General features: G+C 33.2%; 1 protein-coding gene across 2 annotated transcripts in view; it reads right to left on the bottom strand.

The window, feature by feature from the left end:
- Window positions 1-4,862: 4,862 nt before the first annotated feature.
- The window catches only part of LOC106716195 (centaurin-gamma-1A), a 55,407-nt gene continuing 36,583 nt past the window's right edge, over window positions 4,863-23,686 (bottom strand). The window contains exons 4-15 of one of the 2 annotated variants that reach the window (XM_045678978.1): window positions 16,404-16,545; window positions 16,154-16,288; window positions 15,318-15,442; window positions 11,773-12,300; window positions 11,281-11,446; window positions 10,699-10,902; window positions 9,455-9,630; window positions 8,663-8,774; window positions 7,657-7,774; window positions 7,021-7,140; window positions 6,406-6,628; window positions 4,863-5,330 (exon numbers count right to left, since the gene is read on the bottom strand). In XM_045678978.1, coding sequence (XP_045534934.1) covers window positions 4,920-5,330; window positions 6,406-6,628; window positions 7,021-7,140; window positions 7,657-7,774; window positions 8,663-8,774; window positions 9,455-9,630; window positions 10,699-10,902; window positions 11,281-11,446; window positions 11,773-12,300; window positions 15,318-15,442; window positions 16,154-16,288; window positions 16,404-16,545 — 2,460 coding nt within the window. In that variant the 3' untranslated portion in view covers window positions 4,863-4,919. Of the gene's footprint in view, window positions 5,331-6,405; window positions 6,629-7,020; window positions 7,141-7,656; window positions 7,775-8,662; window positions 8,775-9,454; window positions 9,631-10,698; window positions 10,903-11,280; window positions 11,447-11,772; window positions 12,301-15,317; window positions 15,443-15,568; window positions 15,931-16,153; window positions 16,289-16,403; window positions 16,546-23,686 lie in introns of those variants that run through there. The other variant, XM_045678979.1, reaches the window with a different exon arrangement.

Below are 23,686 nucleotides of genomic sequence, written 5' to 3'. Positions count from 1 at the left end.
TCCTATTCATTCATTTTCATATTTTAATTTTAAGTCGATTTTTTTGGAGTAGTCACTGTTTTCCTTGAAGAGGTATTTACGCAGCACGCGCGTACGGACGCAGATGGCGCTTAGCCTAAACCTCGTTAAGAGGTCAAGGGCTCCCTCAAGATCCTCGGCTCAGACTGTCACTTTGTTATTATTACCAGATCGGCTTCCTCGGCTATTATTATTACCGTATTGGGTTTTAAATTGATTCCACTAAGCCGCTTTTGTACGAATTTGAGTGTGCTATTTCTACTGGCGAAAATGCGAATGGTATATTAAAAACGGCCGCGCGCGTCAGGAGTTGCGCGGCTAAACTGCAAGTGGAAGAAAGCACTAAATATTTTATATCCCCCTCCCTATGCGTTTATAAGGCATCTAGTTTTTTCAATCTTGACACACAGTCGTACAGATCGTCAAAACTTTCTTAAATAATTAAACTCGAGAACTTTATTTATATTACACTAGCTTTTACCGCGACTCCGTCCGCGCGGAATAAAAAAAATGCATACAAGATAAAAAAGTTCCTATGTCCGTCTCCTAGTTCTAAGCTACCTCCGCATCAATTTTCAGCTAAATCAGTTCGACCGATCTTGAGGTATAAATAGTGTAACTAACACGACTTTCTTTTATATATATATATAGATTTTATATGTACGTCTATATACATCTGACCCTTAAGAGGATATCCATCATAACTGTAACCAGAGACCAAGTGGTCCGTGATTAATCGACATTCTAAAAGGATATTCTAGTAGACGTCGAAAGTGATATAACTAATTAAGGTCTCTAATAATACGTAGTAAAGACTCAGATCAGAAAATTGACTAACCGTAGATTTCTGAGACCAAAATTTCTGTATAAATCATAGTCATTATCTTTGACAAAACGGAGATAACAACACGTTTAAACGGGGGTTATGGTCTCAGAAATCCACGATTAAACTTTAAGTTTTAACTTTCGTTTGTAACGAAAACCTATTTTTATTAATTTAATTTTAACGATTTTCCAATATAATATTGACTTCTAATTGCTATTATTTAGATTTCGGACGAATACGTAATATGTACGAACTTGGTATCGAAATCTCTTGATAAATAGCTCCAATAAATCTTTCCCGCACAATCGGCCGCGTATCCTTCGAACACGACGTTTTTATTACTTTTCGATTAAATTTCCTACTAAGATTCATTCTTGAAATAAATTTATAGTTTTTCTTTCTTCTTTTAGTTCTTATAAAGTTTAATCCGGTAGCGTAAAGATTTTATATTGCTATTTTTGGGTTCGATTTCAAAGACTAGGAGGTAATTTTGTCGTGGGTATTGACACTCTGGACCTCTAGTTGCCGTCACGAAAAAAACGATTTAGAAGTTTAAAGTAAATGAATGATGATGCAGTCGGATGTTTTTTTTTTAATTTAATCTATCTCTATACATTACATAGCATTCCGACATTTTTGTATGTCCTTTCAAGTAGAGTAATTCACTTTTTTCCATAAATTTAAAACAATTTAAGCTCTGTAAAACAAAAAAACAGAAAGTTCTAGAAAGTTAACCGTGTTCCAGTTGTGGAATGAAATTAATTTTAGGAACAAAACGTTCCAAACAGTGTTTGTAAACTTTTTTAATCTCACGGGAACAATTAGATCTTCGGACTACAGTTTTCGCCACGTTTTATAACGTGAGTTCCCACACTACCGAAACTTGTACAAAAACATTCTCTAATTCTCTATGAATTTTCGTGTCAATATTACGAAAAATATAAACAGATAAAAAAATAAAAAACAAAGTGAATTCATATTTTTATTTTCACAAGATCAAGAACATCAACAAATATCTTAAAAATTACAATAACGAAGGTCTAAGATTACAGCTGGGTGTTTAGAGCTGCGCCTTTTATATTTACAAAGTTAAGCTCTTTGGCCTGTACAAAATAATATACACGAAAACAATTAAAAGACAATGTAAAATAAACTTGCTAACCAAAATCTACGGTAACGTAATTAAAATTATTAATAAAATTTCAACAAACTATTTAAAAATAGTTAAAAAAAAATATACAAAATTCGAAATTATGTGCATCTTGAATATAAATAGAGAGTGCAATATATATATAAAATATTTATATATTCCAATACTGTGATCGGTATACGATTTATTGCTTAAAATTTACAAAACATTTCTCTCTCGTTTTAAAAAAACACACAATTCAAATATAAAAACAAATTTCGTTATTTTAATTACAAATTAATTTAAAATAATTTACAATAATAATTTTATGATGTCAAGAATTAAAATTTGTAAAAATTAATTTCTATTTTCAAAATTTAAAAAGGCAAAATTTCAACGAACTTATTAAATGCACTTCACTAAAATCTTTTATTCTAAACTACGTTCATAAATTACTCTAAAGGTGATGTCACACGGACGTTGCGGAATCGCAGTTGTTTAATATTTTTATAGCATCAGACACTTAATAACTCATATTCTCTGTTTTTTCAAAGCGAATGAAAGAGAGAGCTTACAATATGGATTTTACAATTGCTTCGATAGTCGAAACACACGCGTTACTGTGTGTGTGGCACTGTTCAGAGTTGCGTCACCGCACCGCTCGTGTGGCATCATCCTAACAGACGCGTACGAAGTATATAACATTAACACGACACCTGATCACAGACCGAGGGTATATCTTTTAAAATATATTGTTGTTAAAAGTATTTGAAACTTTACCAACAGCCGACGATCTATGAAAAGGTCCCGAAGCATATCTACATAGAGTAGGCACAGAAGGGTTCAGTACATTTGGCTTAGTGTGGGAAATCTTAGATATATCACATCAACTAGTCACCTTCGGGATTTAGAAATAAAAAAAATGGAATGTTGTCTTTTTGTAACCACAATATTTATCTTATAACTTTTAGACATCTTTTGTTAAAAAAAAATCTTAGCATAAATCTAAAAATATTGAAAAAAAGGGTAAGCAAAACAGTAAAGGGACAATTACTGTAAGAAAATTTGATACTAAAAAAAAACTATGTCATAAGACAAATATTGTAGTTACATTAAAAAATCTAGGTATACAAAGTGCACCCGAAGGCGTGAACAAAGCGATAATAATTGAATACTACTATATTAATAATTATTACTAATTTACCCTACGAATAGCGGTTGAGCTGAGATCTTGTGTACTAATTCAATAATTTATTTATTTCTACACAACTAACAAAATCTACTTCCAAAACTACGACTTCCAAAGGAAAAAAAAAAACTAAAAAAGTTTATTTGAGAAACCATAGACACTACTCATAGACAGATATGATAGATGTCAAAACGATCATCTAAGTCCACAGATAAAATATTATTGTTTAAATATTTATCAATATGTTCCTTGTTAAAAAACAAATTATTTTCAATTATTCAAGTCATATTTTTTATTTTGAAATATTTATTATTTATTTCATTAAATATATAAAAAAAAGTATTTAAAACGGACATGTTTTGAATACAGTGATATATATTGTCTCTGTTTCAAAGAAGAAAGAAAGAAATAGCATGTATTAAAAATCAAGGTAATTGAGTTCAACTTTTATATGGACAATAATTGTCTAATATTGATTATAAATATCCTATCTAAATTTTATACCATTCAAGTTAACAATTTAACTTAGATAAGAGAACTTCAATTACTTCAAGATTATATAATTTATTTTAATCGACTTACGGAACACAGGGATTTAGAATGAGTCGATTATTCATAAAATCGATAAAATCGATTAAAATCATGAAATTTATTATATAATAATTGATATTTAGGATAAATTATAACTGGACCATAAATTTATAAAAAAAAAGAAAAATAAACCATAAACAAAGGGTTTCCTAATGTTAGGATATTAAAAAAAAATATGTTCAAGTATAGGATTGAAAGATTAAAAAATTCTAGACAGAAATAAACTAGATCACATAAAAAAAAACTATAAAAACAAACTGTAACTATCAATTAATGTGTGCGAATTTTTGACGTGTAACTTATTTATTCTTAATTAAGTAAAAACCTCCCAAGTATTGGTAACTATTAAAAATGTCCTAACATTTCAGTCGTATGTTCAATTTCTAACTATAATTCAACAATACACGAAATGTGTACAAGATCAAAAAAAAAATTCTCCAACTACCCTCGTAAAAATTTTCACATCGAAAAAAAATTTTTGGGCTGCCAACAAATATAACAAAATATCTCGCAATTATTTTTTTTTTGCACAATTTTGAATATTTACGTAATTTTTCAAATAGTCTCATAAAATAAAAAAAAATTTTTTTTTTTGACTGTTAATACAAGTATACTAAATTCGCTGAAATGGCGAAGCAAACGCTTCCTATAGACATTCGCAATTTCAGATGCATTATCTACTCTCAATCGACGAAGGAGGAGACGCACAAAAAGAGAATATTTATTCCTATGCATCTCCTCCATCAAATCCACCTCCTCTTCCCATCCTTTCCTTATAAGAAAAGGGTTGGGAATGGGAAGGAGACTTAAAATTAGGTCTCCTGCACACACTAATCTGACTGTACTTGGAATTACTTCAACTTGAGGCCTATCTTCTGTAAGGTCGTGGTATTTCACTGAGTGAGGACAATTCCTGCAACTGATGTTGACGAAACAATTTCAAATTACTTAATAATTCTGTATTGTGCGTTCACATTTAAATTAAATGTGTAAAAAAAAAGTATATAATCTTGAAATTTTCCTGATAACAAACCATTTGTGTTATATTTTACTTTACATAAGAGACATTAAAAAAAATCCCATAATCAAAATTTAGCAATAATAAATTATAAAAAATAAAAAATATAGTACATTAAGTACAAGTTGGCAACCCTAAAGAAACCATATTACACAATACTCCCACATTTTCCATTAGTCAAAGACAAATTGGGTCCAAGAGTATGACGGCTCAGGGTTCCATGGCCGTAAGACATCGGGTCCAAACCATTATTCATATACTGATTATTCTGAAGCCCTATTAGTAGTTCTACTAACGCATTGGAGGCGCTTTGAGCGTTCAGGAGTTCGTATATGACGCAATTGCACTCTGGCTCCGGAGTCTTGGAGGATGTGGAGCTGGAGGTGGATGTGGATGTGGAGGCGGAGGTTTGTTGCGGTGGTGAGGGGTGCAGGGGACAGACCAGCTGCAGGTTGGTGGGATACTGCACGGGGATACCGGACAGATGGTTGGCTGCGGCTCGCGCGTAGAACACACACCCGTGTCCGTCCGCATCTGGATAGTTGGGGTTGCCATTGTGCTGAAAATAATAGTTTCACATTTACATTTATCCAAGCAGTGTGTAATAATAATAAATTATTACAAAATAAAATTTTCATAAAAGGTTTTTTTAATAAATTTTTAAATTTCATATGACAATTGAGTTACGAAGGCTTTCAATCAAAACAGAGAGTCTTCTAATAATCCAAAAAAAAAACAATAATAAAAAAACACATACCTACACACACACACATATACATACGCGCACACATACAAGCATACTATATAAATAAGTACCTATTTAAGACATAGATTAAGAGAAGGCACTACCTCCTGTAACACAGGAGTAGTAGTTCCGCTACTAGTATGTTTAAGCAGTCCATTACTATAGATTACTAAACTTATCACACTTAATCTACAATATGGGTACATTTATTTATTTATTTTTAGGAAGCCAACATATTACATGAAAGATTATGTTAACTTAAAGGCTAACACAACTTTTTAACAAAATTATAACAAAAAAAACAACAACCAGAAAAACACAAACCTTTTACATAGTAAATGAATAAATAAGATAAATAACCTAGTAAATACTCTTAAGGTGATTGATCTAAATTGAGAAAATAAATTATAATATATTTTATAATCACTCTAACTCAGTGCTTCCCAAAGTGGGCGATAACGCCCCCTTGAAACCTAGGAGGGGGCGATAAGATTCCCAAAAAATGGAGAGCAATGAAATAAATTAAAGTAATGAAATTGTGGTTTTTAAATTTTAGGGCTGAATAAAAATTAGGGGCGCTCTGAAATATAATTGATTTTCAAAGGGGGCGGTGAATAAGTTTGACAATCACTGTTCTAACTAGACTCTAGTGTAAAGGTGGGTATAGACTAGAGCATTTACTTATAACAAAACAACGAGCCGCTCTATATGTTGTTGTGTCACCCTTTCACGAACCATCCGTGCTTTGGAAACTAAACTTTTACCTGTATCATTCGTTAAAACGTTACATTACATAGAAATGCTTGTGAAAATGCTCTAGTGTATGTGTATGTACCTTAAAACGTATGTATGTGTGTGTACCTTAAAACGTAACTAATGTAACATTTACCCATATAAGTAGTTGTGCGGCGGCGAGCTGTCCCGCAGCTGCGGCAGCTCTCAGCGCCAGCGAGCGGTCGTGCGGTGAGGGCACACGTGGCGGGGGCGTGGCCAGCGCGCGCACCAACACCGCCATCTTACCTCGAGCTGCAGCTGTACGTAACATCTCACCAGACACACTGATATCATCACTGGGTAGGAATGCACCACGTTCATACTTCAGACGTATCCATCTGTAACATTATTATTTATATATTGGAATCTTTAATGAAAATCTGTTACGAAATTATGAATTTATCAAAGAAATTATAATACATGTTTTTAATTAATTTACATATTTTAAGAACTAAATACAGTACATTTCATCATCATCAGCTCAGTATACATCCCCACTGAGGGTCTCAGAACCTACCCCAAGGGGTAACTAGGTCATAGTCAATCACGCTGGCCCAGTGTGGGTTGACTTCACACATATCATTGAATTTCTTCTCAGATATGTGGAGATTGCAAGATGAATTCGAACCCTGGACTATTGCAAGTCAAATGCTTAACCCTTGAGCCACAGACAATAAACTTAAAATCATCAGATAATTAATGAATAAATTAAGTTAGTAGATAAGTATACCTCTCCTTATCTTCACGAGGTGAGTTGTGCTGTGGTCGGGAATGTCCTCTCAGCTCCGCCTCCCACACAGCATTGGCCAGCTCGTTACCAATGCACACCATCACATTCACGTAGCTCAAACTAATATATTAAAACAAAATATCAATTAATACTTAGTAGTAACCATTATTTTTATATTATTACATTAAACTGACCGCACGGAGTGCAACTGAATAATTTTCTATGTAACTTTGCCTACATCATTATGTCATTTTATGTATGATTAAATACTTTAAGTTATTACAGAAGCAGAAACATGTAATCCTAGTCTAAGTTTATTCTTTTTTATGTAATAATAAATAAATAAATTGAAATTCTAGTAAAAATAACAAGAAAATTGTTATAACATCAAAAATTTAAATAATAACCTATAAAGGCTCTTGCCATATATTAGGCAGTAAAAAGTATATATCAACATTTTGTCATTAAAAATAATATTATCAAAGTAAATTCAAGTATTCAGCCAAACTTCATATTAGAATTTTCTTTACTAATCCAATAAATGAAGTAAAAGTGATCATTAATTTGTAGCATAATTAAATAAAAATTATATATATAGAAACATTTTAAAGAAATGAGACATAAAATTAGACTTACGGCCATTCGTCTAGATCCAGTGAGCGGACACGTGATATATGTGAGCCTAGATTCCTGTGCACACCAGAACACTCTATACAGATCAATATACCCAGGTTCAAACTGGCCCAGTCAGGATCTGAAATTAAAATTATTTAATAATTTCTAAATGCTAAGCTCAAAACACAAGAGTTATTATAAATTAGATCTTTAAAAATGTAAACCGTATTTTATAACAGAAGATAATATTTAAATTTGTTACACACAGCTCTTATGTGAAATTGGCTACAATAATGCTAGGATATCACTGAGGAAGTATCCACGTAAGATATAGTCTAAGATCCAGCAATACCATGACCACAAACAAGCTAGGCATCGAATAGAAGTGATTCCACGTACAATCTGACCAGTGCGCTAACAGAAGCTCTAATATTAGTCCCCTTTCTATTCCAAGGGATGCTTTTTATTAAAAAAAAAAAAAATACGAAGGAAAAGTGGATTGGACGGATGAATAGACGCATAGAGAGGGATTATATGCTTTTCCTCCGTTGATTAAAGGCAACGCATTTAGGTAGTCGCTTGCAAGTTTGTCACCTTACAACATTTTTTCAAAGATAAAATATTAAATTGTTTAAACTTTCGTGAGACATAATAATTAATTAATTAAGAACGGCCTAACTCAGTGACGGCACCGACTATTTTCGGACCCATCGGAGGTCCATCTTCAGGGCGAGTGTTTATTTTGAGGACTTCGCGGTCGCGTCGCGTCTCACATTGCGACGGCGAGGGGAGCACGGGGGGCGCGGAGGGCGCAGGGGGCGCGGTGGCCGTTGATGTCGACGAGTTCAAAATTGACGAGTCACTGTTATTGTTGTTGTCCTCAAAGTCCTTAAAATAAACACTCGCCCTGAAGATAGACCCCCGACGGTTCCGAAACTAGTAGGTACCGTCACCGGACGATCACACCTGAGTTAAGCAGTTTTTAATTAATTAAAGATAAAATAGTTTGTATATAATTATTAGCTACCCTGTGCGCCGCAGTCACAGCAGCGATCGTTGCCTGGCACACGACGTACGTACTGCGTGGCTCGCACCAAGCCAGTAGAGTTCGCACCCGTCGGCAATGGCTGTCGGGATGTCTGCACAACATTACACATTGCATATATCATTCAAAAAACACCAGAAAAAAATCATAAATTAATAAAATTATATAAATAAAATTATGACTTGATTTAAGACTGGGATATAGTTAGCGTATAAAACGTCGGTGGCTCAGGGGTTAAGCACCTGTCTTTCAATCTGCAGGTACTGGGTTCGAATCCGATTTTCGATTTACATATGTATATTCATCCGACGTTCTTACGGCGAAGGAAAACATCGTGATGCTGCACATGTCTGAGAAGAAATTCAATGATATGTGTGAAGTCAACCTGCACTGGGCTATGGTTGACTATGGCCTAGTCACCTCCAACTTGGGCTAGGCTCCGAGCCCCTCGGTGGGTACGTATAATGAGAGCTGATAATAATATAGTTGGCGCTGTCGTTCGTATTCCAGATGGTATAGTCAAACAAGAATATCTTAACCGCGAAACGCGATTGGTTCTATCAAAATATATATAAAACCTACTTAGACATAGAAGAATAAATAAAAAAAGACATGACAACTACAGTACAAAGATGATAGTTGCCAGGGGGTCGCTAGTGTGCTGTCATAATTTAATTTGACTTATATCCACCGGTTTAAAGAGCCTTGTCAATCTAGCAAAGTTTGTTTCAGCAGTGGAAACCCACATTACATATAATTAATGAGTATACACACCCGTCCTTGCAGCGAGGCGAGTATCTGAGCCTCCACAGCAGCCACCCAGGCATCTCTCTCAGCTGCGGCCGCGGCCCCTGCGCCTGCAGCACCACCTCCAGCACACACCTCCCAGCGCCAGCGCTTGCCATCCAGGCTCACTATGGTGAACTCACACGAGGTCGCGCTTTCGCCTTCTGGAAATATAACCACCATTTTTACTTCACAAATACTATAAAACGGAAGAATTTGATAAATCTTGCTAATATTACAAATACGACAGTTTAGATTTAGTTTTAAATTTTATATATGAAAGGTGGCAAACGAGCAAACGGCCACCTGAATTCGCCGAAATAGCGAGGCTTCCGTTGCCCATAGACATCTGCAAATTCAGATGCGTTGCCTACCTTTAATCAAGGGAGGAGGGGACGCACAGAAAGAGGACATTTCCCCTTTCCATGCGTCCCTACTTCCGGTATCTCCGGAATGGCTCAACCGGTCTTGATGAAATTTGGCACAGATGTAGAACATAGAGTGGAAGAACGCATAGAGTTCTAATTTTTTTTAATACAGCGAGGACCTTTTACTGTATCTTACCTGCATTCTACCTAGGTCACATAGAGCTAGCAACGTATTTACAACGCATTTTGCAAGTTAAAAGGTTGTGTTGTCACTATACAATCATCAATTCATTGCCTTAAGATTTAATATACTATGTTTTAACGGCATATTTCATGTTTAAGTGATATCTATATATATAAAAGAAAGTTGTGTTAGTTACACCATTTATAACTCAAGAACGGCTGAATCGATTTGACTGAAAATTGGTGAGCAGGTAGCTTAGAACCAGGAATAGGACATAGGATAATTTTTACCCCGTTATCTTTTTTTTTTTTTATTCCGCGCGGACGGAGTCGCGGGAAAAAGCTAGTCTATATATATATAAAAGAAAGTCGTGCTAGTTACACTATTTATAACTCAAGAACGGCTGAATCGATTTGACTGAAAATTGGTGGGCAGGTAACTTAGAACCAGGAAACGGACATAGGATCATTTTTACCCCGTTTTCTATTTTTTATACCGCGCGGACGGAGTCGCCGGTAAAAGCTAGTATTGTATAAAAATGAACAAATTTTATAAAACAAGTAGTACTACTAAACATACTCTATAACAAAATGTACAAAAAAATTCACGATTAATAGTTTTAACTGTACCAGTGGTACATAAATCCCAGCTAATGTATATTTCTGATGTTATTAACTCACCATCATCACCATCTTTCTTAACTCCGCTGCTCTTCATACGTCGATGTCGTTTCTTAACGTGAGGTGTGTCTTTGTCCGCACCATTAGTAGACCCCACTTCTACTTCTGAGGCGAGCGACTGTCTGCTTGAAGCTGGTTCCTTCAGGGTGTCAAATGCTGACAGCAACGCTTTATCTGTCGCTCTTGATGGCTTCTCTTTATAGCCTAAAGTAAAAAAAAAAATATTTAGAACACAATACAAGAGATTTACAGTTTTACAGTTTTTTTTACGTGTTTATATTATACTCCGACAAGGAATGAAATTTTTCAAAATAACTAACAACCACCCCAGTTTCTGTCAGAGGAGAAAAAAAATAGTCTTTAATTAGCTACCTTCCTGACTTAATTACATCACAATTGGACAAGCAGTTTCAAAGAAATAAACAAGAATATGCAGACGGACAGACATTAATTTTAAATATTGGTTCTTCGTAATAAATAAAACAAATAAATCATATTCGCAAACTATGATTTTTTTCTTCAATGTTACATAGAGACACTGCAATTTTTATTAATTGTATAGATATATGGTTGAAAACATACCAAGTGACAATCCCCCAATGCTGTCATGTATATCGAAGCTGGTGTACCCATTGTAGCCCGGCACTGTGGTGATAACAGACTTGGAGCCGCGAGGTTTCTGGCCCGGCACCTTCACCGTCACATACTGGAGAGATATCTCCTTACCGTTCACATCCTCCATGTAGTCCTGCAAACATATTCAAAGTATAATTATATTTGGGTTAAAATATGTCTTTTAATAGAAAGTTCTAAGTATCACTGAAGATAAAGCTTTTTTTTTTTAATTTTTTTTAAATTTTTAAGAATTTTTTAATATCAAAATAACAAAAAAAAATCTAGTTAATGTTAGTAGCCAGTGTTACACCACTATATACTTATTGGACAAATTGTATTATTTATTTTGAGACTTATCCTAGTTCCATTAAAAAGTTCTGAAAAAACGATATTCTAGCCACGATTTGACTTATAGATACAAAAGTTAAATAACCTAATACTAAATTCAATGCAACTTACATGTAAACTAGGATGATATGTGAGCCTTCCATCATCACATAATGTCACATATTTCTTCTTCCATTCCTTATTTAATGCTTTACTGCTTTTCTTGTACAGGTAACCTTGCTTCAGAGGAATCGCTCTCCCAGATCCTAACTCCCCATTCTTCAGTCTATCATCACCTTTCTTCGAGGGTGTGAATAAATTCGATCTTCTCCGCGTCTTTCTTGACGTGGTTGGAGTAGACGATGGTGTGAGAAGGTCTTTTTGATCTTTCGCGGGTTGCAGGTTATCCAGGCAGTGTGGCGCTGTGAACTTGACGTTGTTGTTCTCTGTAGCAATGGAGACCAGGCCTGATGATGAGCCATGGCTGCCGAGGGAGTTGCCCCATCTGGAGGAGGTGTCCGAGCCATTCGTGCTATGGATCTCGACCACGTGGGTGGAAGAAATACCACTACTATTGGATGACGCGTCAAAAGAAGACGCGCCTCTGTGTAAATGATGGGATGATGCTGACAATGTGTGATGGCCTCGCGGTAACGAATCCTGGAATTAGAAATAATGCATTTTTAAATTAACAGCGTCATACATATAATTGAATGTTTTTTTTAAATTCCGTCTGCACAGAATTAAAAAAAAACTTAATAAGAAGCCTTTGTGTTCTTCCAGACTATGTTCTTCATCTGTGCCTAATTTCATCAAGATCCATTGAGCCGTTCTAGAGGTACCTTCAAACAAACATCCATCAATCCATCTAAACATTCGTATTTATAATATTAGTAAGAAGTAAGACAAGGCAATTACGTTTGGTTAATTTTATTTGAAATAATATTAGGAAGGATCATTACGAACAGTATGAAACTCAAAATTCAAAAACTTCAAAGATATGTAAAGTCTTGTTATAATTATGTTTAAAAATGTAAGTCCTGTTTAAAGACAGGAACTAACTTGTTGTCTAGAGTGAGGAAATCCTTTATTACGTAATTTTCGGCATCACATAGGTATTTGTTACTTCACAAACTACAAGACTTGACAGAATTTACCATATCTAAGTGGCAATATGTATAATAAAGGTTTGAAAAATTACCCATGAAGGTAATATATGAACAATGTGAGACGAGAGATGTAATAGGAACCAATGACGTCACAAGTTCTATTCCTATAACTCTATCTTCAATATTATAGTAACCTGCATTCAATATCAATGACAGATAAAAGGATCTATTTCCGTGGGGGAGGGGGCAGGGGAGACAACGTGACCAACCGGGCCGTATCTATAGTGACCGATGTTTTATTCAACAAGTCATTTCAATGCCGATTGAATGCAATTATTATGTAAAATATGTGGAATTATTATAAAGTAAACAAAACCTAACAAGTCTAAGGTAAATAGACAATCAAAATTAAATAACTTCAGTATACTACTTTTAGAGAATTATTAGTCAAGATCATCTCGAGCGAATTGCGCGCTAAAGTTACCAAAAAACCAAGTGTCAAGATAGCTCTAGTGAGCGTAAGCGTTGATATTTGACATGTCTAGTGCTGAGCCGATACACCGGCACAGTGTTGATTTTTGTCTCTAACACTACTTAAACGGTGAAATACCAAAGAAAATCTCTATTCAAGTTCAAAAAAATTTTTGTTTAACCTGTGATATTTGATTTAACAGTTTAATATTTCTTACTACAAAAAAATTCTTGTCCTAATTAGGAATGGACTTTATATTTAAATTGTACGATAGTCGTAATAAAATGAGTCATAAATGTCACATCTGTATTTTTTTTTAACCAGTCCCCCTTGAACTAAATTCTAATAACATTGATGTGTACCAAAAATACATATACAATGAAAATACATGTTATCTTTAGTAACACCTTGGACTAATTATATCACACTATGTTTTACCTTTTTTTTCTTACATTCAACATATAGCTATGACTATCTCTTTCTAAATTAAATAGGTTAAAGATACATGAACTCATATTAATTTCATATTAAATACATACAATGAAATTGGAGACAACATCCTGGTTGGTGATAAAAATAACAAGGATTCACTTTCACTATCACAAACCTTATTTCCTTTAACAATATTTGGTCCCTAACTATGAATAAGGCGAAAATTATTTAAGGAAATAAATCAACTATTTTTCTATATATAATACTAGCTTTTACCCGCGACTCCGTCTGCGCTGTATAAAAAAAATGCACACAAGATAAAAAAAGGTCCTATGTCCGTCTCCTAGTTCTAAGCTACCTATCCATCAATTTTCAGCTAAATCAGTTCGACCAATCTTGAGTTATAAATAGTGTAACTGACACAACTTTCTTTTATATATATAGATTTTAAATGTGAATGTTTGGTTGTATGTAGGGATGAATGTTTGTTTGAAGGTATCTTCAGAATGGCTCAACAGATCTTGATGAAATTTAGCACAGATGTAGAACATACCCTAGAAGAACACATGGGTTACTAAATATTTTTTAAATTGTGTTGGAAAGTCACAGGCGACAGCTAGTAATATTATATAACATACAAGTATGAATTTTCTTATCATTACTTGTTTTTCTAGTTTTTAATATGATTAATTTCCAATATAAATACAGCCAGAATAGAAACAAGAACCTGATTACTAGAGAACAAACTTGTTCAGTTTGAAACAAACAGACAGGGAAGAAGATTTAATACAATAAATAATCATTGTTTAATATTTCATTAAGCTTTTAAGTTAGATGTAAAACAGTTTGAGGAAGACAACTATATGAATTATACATGTGTTAAAATAATGTAAATTCACAGTAAGGGCAGACTGTCTCAAGTGGTCAACGTTGTAACATGACTTTGTGATAGTCATTAACTAGCCTTCAACCACGACTCTTTCCAAGCGAAATAAAAAAAAACTGAAATGGTAGCCTTTGTGTTCTTCCAGACTGTGTACTACATCTTTACCAAATTTCAACGGTTTTGAAGATACCTTCTAACATCCATCCATCTAATAATTAACATTTTTACAATTAGTAAGATTTGTAAACATATATATATATATATATATATATATATATATATATATATATATATATACAGGTGTGACTTTTGTTGAAATTTGTCATAGTCTCTCTTCAGTTTCATGACACATATAAGATTAAATTTACACCATTTAGAATACACATTCATTAAATAATTTGACTTAAATGTGTAGGACTGAAGCAGGAACCTGCAATTCAGGTCAATTAAGTTCCTGCCATTGCTGATAACAGCTATGCAGAGAAATTGTTCCAACAAATGTTGGAATTCACGAAAATTATATTCTCTGCTAAAATACTTTATGCATACAATTATGCCATAACTAGTGTTTTATGCTGTTTATAAGGGAGCACACAATCATACCTATTTTAATAGTTGCAAATATTTTTTTGGGTAACTGCATTAATTTCATTACCTCTAATTTTTATCATGAAAGTAACAATATCATGAAAAATTTCAATATTACAAATATTTTTAAACAGTCCAGTCTTATATAGTTGTGCATTTATTTCATTAGAAAAAAATAATAATAACTCACTTTGTACAAAAATGAAGAATGATTATGGCTGGGTGAGTTGGCAAGAGGCTGCGGCGTGACCGGCCTGGAGCCCGCCAGGCACTGCGAGGAGGCCGACAGCCTCGTCCCCACGATCTTCTGACAAGCTAAAAGTAATAGAACACTCTAAATCACCGCAAGCATATAAATGCCCCCATTACAAAAGCAATACAATTCTATACAATCACTATTTTTAATTCGAAACACGAACTCGAACGGTGAAATTCACGCACATTCAAATTTAGCAGATTTTCGACGGTCGCGCTCCTCAGCTCTCTGGATGTTGTAGCACGAACTGCGGCGCCTCAGGCTCGATATCGGCGACAAGTTTGATTTAAATATGAGCGTCTTATCCATATCTCCATTCAGAAATTCACGGTGTTATTGCAAAAAATTTAAACGCGACAATCCACAGTCCGGTTTAACGACGCGTCTATGTCAAAAATGTAAACAATAGCGCGAGTGAACAGTGAACGAAAACGAACGAAACAACCGCGCCGCCGCGGGTCGGTGTTGCCACTGCGAGTGCTCGATCCTCCCCACGCCGGCCGGGCGATATCATCATGCAAGGCAAGCTATCTTTGTACGCACGCGAAACAATTTGTAATCGCCGGAAAGTATATCACGTAATTGAACCATTTTGTGATGAATTAGGATAAAAACTAATCAGAATAGCTAGTTTTTGCAAATTTACAATATATATATTATAATAATAATAATTTAATTGTTTACAATATAAATATAATTCTAGATTTATATAAGAGATATATTTTTGAATCAAGTTATTTAAGATATTTTATTTAATATATCAAACTTACCATCTTGAAACACTCGTTCGACATTTAAGCCGTACGTCGCGCACGTTTCGTAGTAAGAACATCTCCGCAGTTCGTTCGTCAACTTACGAGCTCGGTTATCGTCTACTACACGTGGACTACTTTCACTTATGGCATCTGGAATGGTAAGTGATGATTTGATAGAACCGTAACCTGAGATACAATGAAATTAAGAATTTTTAATTCAATAAAAACTACAGCCGATTGCAATAAAACTTGTAAGCACACTTGCCTTGAGTTCCGACCAATATTATTGGAATTTCAGCTGAATTCCTGTAGTGTGACATTTTATTGAAGTACGTCGAAACTGTTTTGTAACTGATTTCGTTTTCCAGACTAAATACGAAGATCACTGCGTCCACCCAGGCTGTAAACTGTAACAAATAAAAAACAACTTTATAAAAGTTATTCCTTTAAATTACAAGTTCTAGTAAAAAAAACTTATAGAAAATATTCGCACAAGAAAAACGCGCACCCTAGTTTTGTCGCTAATAATTACGAGGGGTGGTTTGTGCAAACGTAGGGGTATGTTAAGGGGTTACGTTACATACATTACATATGACCAGTAACATGATTAATATTGTGTCAGAAAATTAGCAAAATAAAATATCTAAAACAATCCTAAGGCAAAATATCGCACGTTTTCGCAAGAATTTTCTTCTAACGAAAATAAATTAACGCAAGCTGATAGCCGACAAAGTGTATGAATAACTCAGATTCCACTTGAATGGTCTGTGCGTAGGAGGGTGTCACCCTTTTATTCCGAAGAACAATTGAGTATAGCGACGAGACGTGTCACTCGGGAGAATATTACACGTGGTGCTCTTCGGAAAAACTAAAGTATTTAAATTTGCAAGTCTTATTAATAATACTAAACTTTATGTACATACTCATCTTCCAATTAAGTTAATCCAGGCTATTCACAAAATTTTGAGTATTGACTTAAATAAAGATACCTACTATAGTAATAAGCACCTTCAACTATTTTAATTAAAGAATACATATTGAAAAAAAAAAATACATATTATTTAAGGATATTAGGTGTCAAGCATATTTTTAATTTTAGGATATATTCACTGATGAAAAAAAGATTTTTGGTTTACAATGTTTACTTCTTATCAGATACCATGATATTAAAAAAATTAAAAGACAGATATTAGAACAAAGCATGACTTTTTTTTTGATTTTCAAAAACGTGTAATATATTAAATTTTGAATAATATCACATACACTCTTATCATACGTAACACATCTATCTTGATAAAAATAATTAATTCTACTTTATTTTTCAGTTCATTTACACGTCCACAATTTAACGCTTTATTATCACCACAGAAAACAAAAAAAGAACAAATTTTATTCATAACATTATACAATAAAACAATAAAATTTCATGCTTACCAGTCGATATCAACATTTTACATGTATGAAATATAATAGATCAATTTTTAAATACTATTAACTGAAAAATGTTTCAAAAATTCGAATAAAGAATAAATCATGTAGGGTAGTGTGTAGGGCAGAGCGCTGAAGGCGACTGGGCGGGCGGGCGGCTCGGCCTGATAGCGCGAAACCTTCGGCGTTTCCATTTCACTCGCACAAACTGAACATACGCTTGTGAATGAGACGGGTTTACTGGATGCATTTATTCCCGAACCTTGCAATTCAACATATACTACAAATGCACATGTAATAAAGTGGTTGAATATTGGTATAGGAGATATCTCTAACTACTCCTGGAACTATGCAATCGATTCACAAAGAGTTTTAACTCTTTATATGACTTTTGCAATGACAATTAAGCAGCATATTCGTATTTCAAAATCCCACATATTATGCAAAAAAGTAAAAATTATCACACATTTAACTATATATTTAGATCAACGTTTAAACCATGACCTATTGACATTATGTTGAGTTTTTGCCTCCTATGAAATGCCATAGTCTACAACAGTGACACTAATATCCAAAGATCGATAAAAAGATAAACTCGTGTACACTTTTATTTAAACTGTTTATTGGTTACTGATATTAGTAAATCAAATAATAACATGACGTCATTTTAAATCATTACAAATTATCATTCACCTATAATTATAATCTAACAATGTGCAATGATTAGAAACCGTTGACTTAATGATAAAATATAAATGTATTACAAGATTAACCAACAATACAAAAATCACTTCTAATATATAATCGTTCCTTATCATACAGGGAATGGTCGATGTTAAAATATGGTACTAACTATTCCAAAAACCTATGATTTAAAAAAGTTGAAAGACAAATCAGATATACTTCTGAGACAATCTTAATATTCGATGGATCTATTTCGTATTAGATAAGTAGTAAGATACATTTTTATCAATTGTCAAAAAATACTACAAGATATATTTCTAGTGAATCCTGATAAGATCCATGAAAACCTGAGAACTGATAGGAATTATTTATCTTTATATACGCAAGATTAAACTGAAATACGTAGTAATTTATCTACATTCTTCTGAGACAAACATCAAATTCATCATTTTATTGACTGAGTTTATTTCACTTGATAACTTAATGTGTTATATTATTATATAATATATAATAACTTCCGTTTATAAACAGAAAAATCTTGATAAGGATATTTTCATATTACCTAATAGATTTACTTTATAATAGAAACATTAAGTATTAATAAACTAAACGCAGCGAATTGAACATTGTTCAAATCAATGGCAAGAGTTAGGTAACGAATTTACTAGGAAATAATTGAACTATGAAATTTTGCGTGCAACACGTCGTAGTCTTGACATTCGTCGTAACTTTTATTATGACCGATTTTAGACACACGATACCTAAGTAGCAAACATTCATTGCCCGTTTCTGCTCACCGAAGGTGTTTCCACGAAAGCATTAAGTTCACATAAAATTGTTTATCACTTGTATCTTGTATGGATTTCTCAAGTGATATGGACTTCGATGAAAGTGCAGTTATTCAGTAATTCGAAGGTGTAAAATAAGTGACAGATCAGTTTATCTCGAAAACCAAACCATTTTATATGACAATAGGCCGTAGTATGTATATTGCAGAAATAAAAATTTGTAATTTGGTCTAGACATCTTTATTAGTAGCAGAAATCTTTCATTCTCTACTAGTGATTGCTTTGAGTTAATTTTAGTTTATTACATAGTGAAACTGTTGATCGAAGCGTACGATTTGAATAATTGCAGTAATAACTAGAGACTGGTGTGGCCGTTGTGCAGAGGAAGCGCCCGCTGCGTGCGTGCGGCGTGCGGCACGACGTCAGCTAGCGCGCTCTCAATTATTCCGTCATTGTTCCGCGCCATTCCTCTCGTTACCTCCTCGGAGTATTGTTCCCAAAATAAACTTTTATTTGTTCGCATATAATTTGCTAACTGTTCCGGTGCATTGTGCTATTGTTTTCTTGTTCGAAGTATTGTTTTGGCTATAGAAAGAAGATTTTTTTTTTTGTATTACGGAGAATTTACAAAATATTTACAGATTTCCTAAGCTTCAGATGACTCTTCACTTCTTATCAAAAATGATAAAATTGCAATAAGTATAAAAGTAAATCAAATCCCAGATCTAATATAATAATTATTTTTAGGATCACAAATCATTAGAAATATTCCAATCACCTTATGACAGGCTTAGAGGAAAGTACTTATACCAGCTCACATTCTTTTTTAACGTGTACGTCCTCACGATAGCTTGAGCACATCGACGAGAACAATTCGATACTTTTGTTGTCTGGTTATAAGTAATCGAGAACAGGTTTTCAAGCCCCCGCAAGGCTAGGGTGCGAGCCGAACAAAAGAACTCGAGTTATCTATACTGTTACTTGTTTTGTTCACTACAGTTGTTTTTTTAACCAACATGAACAGGGTTGAGAATACTACTTGAATAGGTAACTCAACACCGAAACGTGATACTAGCGACGTTAAAACAAATGTATTATTGCGACAATAGTATTTAGCCACTAAGGCAAAATAACGTACATGTACGTGCGTAGTTATTTAGTTGTTTAACTTATCGATAGTTTTAATAGAATTTCGCTAACAAATCATATTTGTCAGTTATAGGGTCATTATTAGCAGCATGTAGAAAACATATACAGATCTGAATGTCTATTGGCATAATATATGTTAATTCTTCTGACTAATAATTAAAGAAAAGGAAAATCATAGTATGAAGTATTACGAGTTAAATAAGACAAGCTAACAAATTCCTCCAGGGACGGCTGAAAATAAAACGAAGTGCGTAATTACGGTCTAATTAAAGATCCCAATTCTAATTAAATTGTCTCCGGCCGACTGAGTTGGTGAGAATGTATAAAAATTATTTGCACCAGGAATATTCCCTGTTGCATAGTTTTAAACCTTATACCCAGGAGTATAACGGTAGAATGTTTTTCAAACAATTTTTTGCAAGATGTCAAGGGAACTTTATGAGTTAATTTTCTTAAAAACAGCAGCCGAAGTAATAATGTTACAGCGTTAAAGCTCATCAATATTATAATCAGGAGTTTTATACAATAATATGATTATGTAAAATACGAAAACATAGTGTCTGATTTACCCCAAATTAGGGAAAAATTTGAGTGAGGACACATAGACCGAATGTAATTTACGAGCGGTAATTATTTGCAAAGAATGAATGATTTTAAAACAGAAGTCAAAATATATCCATATTCTATACATATAGTGACAGATAATTACTAGAAAACCAACAAGAAAATATATTTCCCGCGTGCAAGCGCTTTTTAAATTGCAACGTGATTTTAGAACATTAATTTAAAATAATATCTGAAATACAGTGATATATGTAGATTAAAAAATCAATTGGCAATTGGCAAGACAATTGGAAACCAATCATGAAACCTAGACATGTTTTTAATAAAATAGAAATAATTTATCTCTAGCACCCGAAGTATAGTCCAAAGAAGACATTCAGTTCATAGACATCGACAAAAAAACCTGAACAAGTGAAGTTAAGTTATACAACAAAATTACGCTTACTAAGTAAAGAACAAGTGCTCGAGTACTTTACAAATTCCCTAGACATCGTTTCTTACCTAAGTAGGACAAATCAGGGAAAATCCGAAATGGGAAACCCGATTTTATCGAGTTACAAAACTTTTTAAGCAAGGCTGTTGGGGTCGATAATGTGTTGATAGAAAGGGTGCGTAGTATAAATGAATATCACAGAGTATTTATGTTACCGAAAATTTTAGAATTGTATACCGAAGTATTTATTATTGAAATAAATGTACAAATAAAATTTTTATTATAACTGTTATTTAATAACCAATGAATATCACCAGTATAGCCTTGTAACCGTGGGTTTCTAAGATCAAAATCCCCGCTTAAAACTTGATGGTATCTTTCTTTTGTCAAAGATAATGACAGGGATGACGATATCTAATATATAAAATTCTCGTGTCACAGTTTTCGTTCCCGTACTCCTCCGAAACGGCTTGACCGATTCTCATGAAATTTTGTGAGCATATTCAGATTCAGTAGGTCTGAGAATCGGCCAACATCTATTTTTCATTTTTTTTTAACTGCGCGCGGACGGAATCGCGGGCGACAGCTAGTATTTTATATTAAGGTATTAATTTCAGAAACAAACAAAATACTATATAGGTACTTGTAACATCGAATATATAAAATTTATATTTTTTAATTAAACTCGATAAAATCGGATCAAGTGGTCTTCAATAAATTTCATTAATTTATTTTTTAAACGCTTCGTGATTTTCTCTCCAAAGGCGGTGTTAGATCTAATGATAAATGTATGTAGGTATACATATCTATTAGAAACAGGTTTAACTGAACCATTGGAATTCTTAACGTATTAATACAAACAGACAATAAAAATACATGTACCGAGAAACTTGTTCTAAGACGATATAATATCAACAAATATCAATGAATATATAGTTGGGTTCCTCAACTTAGCTAAAAAAAAATAATCAGTGGCCTATGTGTTCTTCTAGGCTATGATCCGTTGAGCCGTTTGCAGATACCTTCTAACACACATCCATCTATCCATCCAAACATTCGCATTTATAATATTAATCAATTTAAAATTTTAAAGCGAGCCTTATTCTATTGTACTTTAACTATATTTTATCTATATATTAGCTTACATTATTGTTCGTTCCTTGCAATTTTATATAACATCAGTATCAGTAATTGCAAAATATGTTATCGTGTTATTTTAAATCATTACACTTTAAATCAATATTTAGGTATTATTCAAAGAATAAACATGTTGAAGTGGCAGAAAGGTAATCATTGCTAGTATTTCTTGACCGATATGATATGAAGCTTTATAATATGTAGGCAATTAAAAAAATATATGTAGTCGTTATTATTCAATACTAGCTGTCGCCTGCGATGTTCTACATCTGTGCCAAATTTCATCAAGATCCGTTGAGCCGTTCCGGAGATACCTTCAAACAAACATACATCCATCTATACATTCGCATTTACAATATTAGTAAGATGTTCTTGAAGATATAAAATTAGTGTGCCTACGAATAAAAAATTTATATAAATTCGAAAAAGAAGACAAAAAAATGAAGCTCGTTAGCAAGGAGCTGCGAATTTCTTTATTTGAATTCGGAACACGATCTTTATTCGAAAGATGAACTCCGCATTCAAACTTCATTATGTGTTCAAATATTTGACCTTCACCGACGGGACTTTGTAACTAAATAATACAGTCCCACTAACTTTTTAGGGTTCCAGTTACAAAAGTTTATGATCATTCATCACCATTACAAATATGTACAAATATTATGAAGATTCATATAGAAAGAAATTCTACAAAATAAAAAAATAAAACTCACAATCCTCTGCACACCTTACTCTATGTTAGGTAAGTAGGTATCTATCTATCTCGCTCATGTAACGAAATGCTAGACGTCACTTATTTCTAATGCTTAAACTATTACAATAATTTAAATAATATTAATAAAATACAAGAAACAACCTACGGAATTCATTTTATTCCACTTTTGGTTCCACACTAGACTATTACAGATGAAGCGATACGGGCGTGACCTTTGCGTATGCGAACAAAAATAACGGCTGTCATTTGAAAATAAACCTCAACTATGCTACGTCATCTCATATTCTTATGAAAGATAAATTATTTAAAAAAAAAATATGCTTTGGTAACATATATCTTATCTTTATTACAATTATCCTTATTGTTTTATTTAATTATTTATTAGGTTTTCTTGAGAAATTATAATTAATTATTTATTTTAGCCAGAAGTCGATAATTTATAATTTTTAGGGTTTTCATTTTAAAGTAAATTATTCATAATTGTTAGATTATCTTTGTTATTATATGTACGTAATTTATATCTTTCTTTTGCTTTTTATTTTACTTCTCTATAATGGTCGACAATTTTCGTCAGTAGTAATTACTGTGGTTTTAATAAAGGAAAAAAAAAACATAGAAAGATTAAAGAAAAATCTCCTATTTTAAAACGT

The sequence above is a fragment of the Papilio machaon genome, chromosome 8 (assembly GCF_912999745.1).
Source record: "Papilio machaon chromosome 8, ilPapMach1.1, whole genome shotgun sequence".
Lineage (NCBI taxonomy): Eukaryota > Metazoa > Arthropoda > Insecta > Lepidoptera > Papilionidae > Papilio > Papilio machaon.
This window is presented reverse-complemented; position numbering and strand designations above follow the sequence as displayed.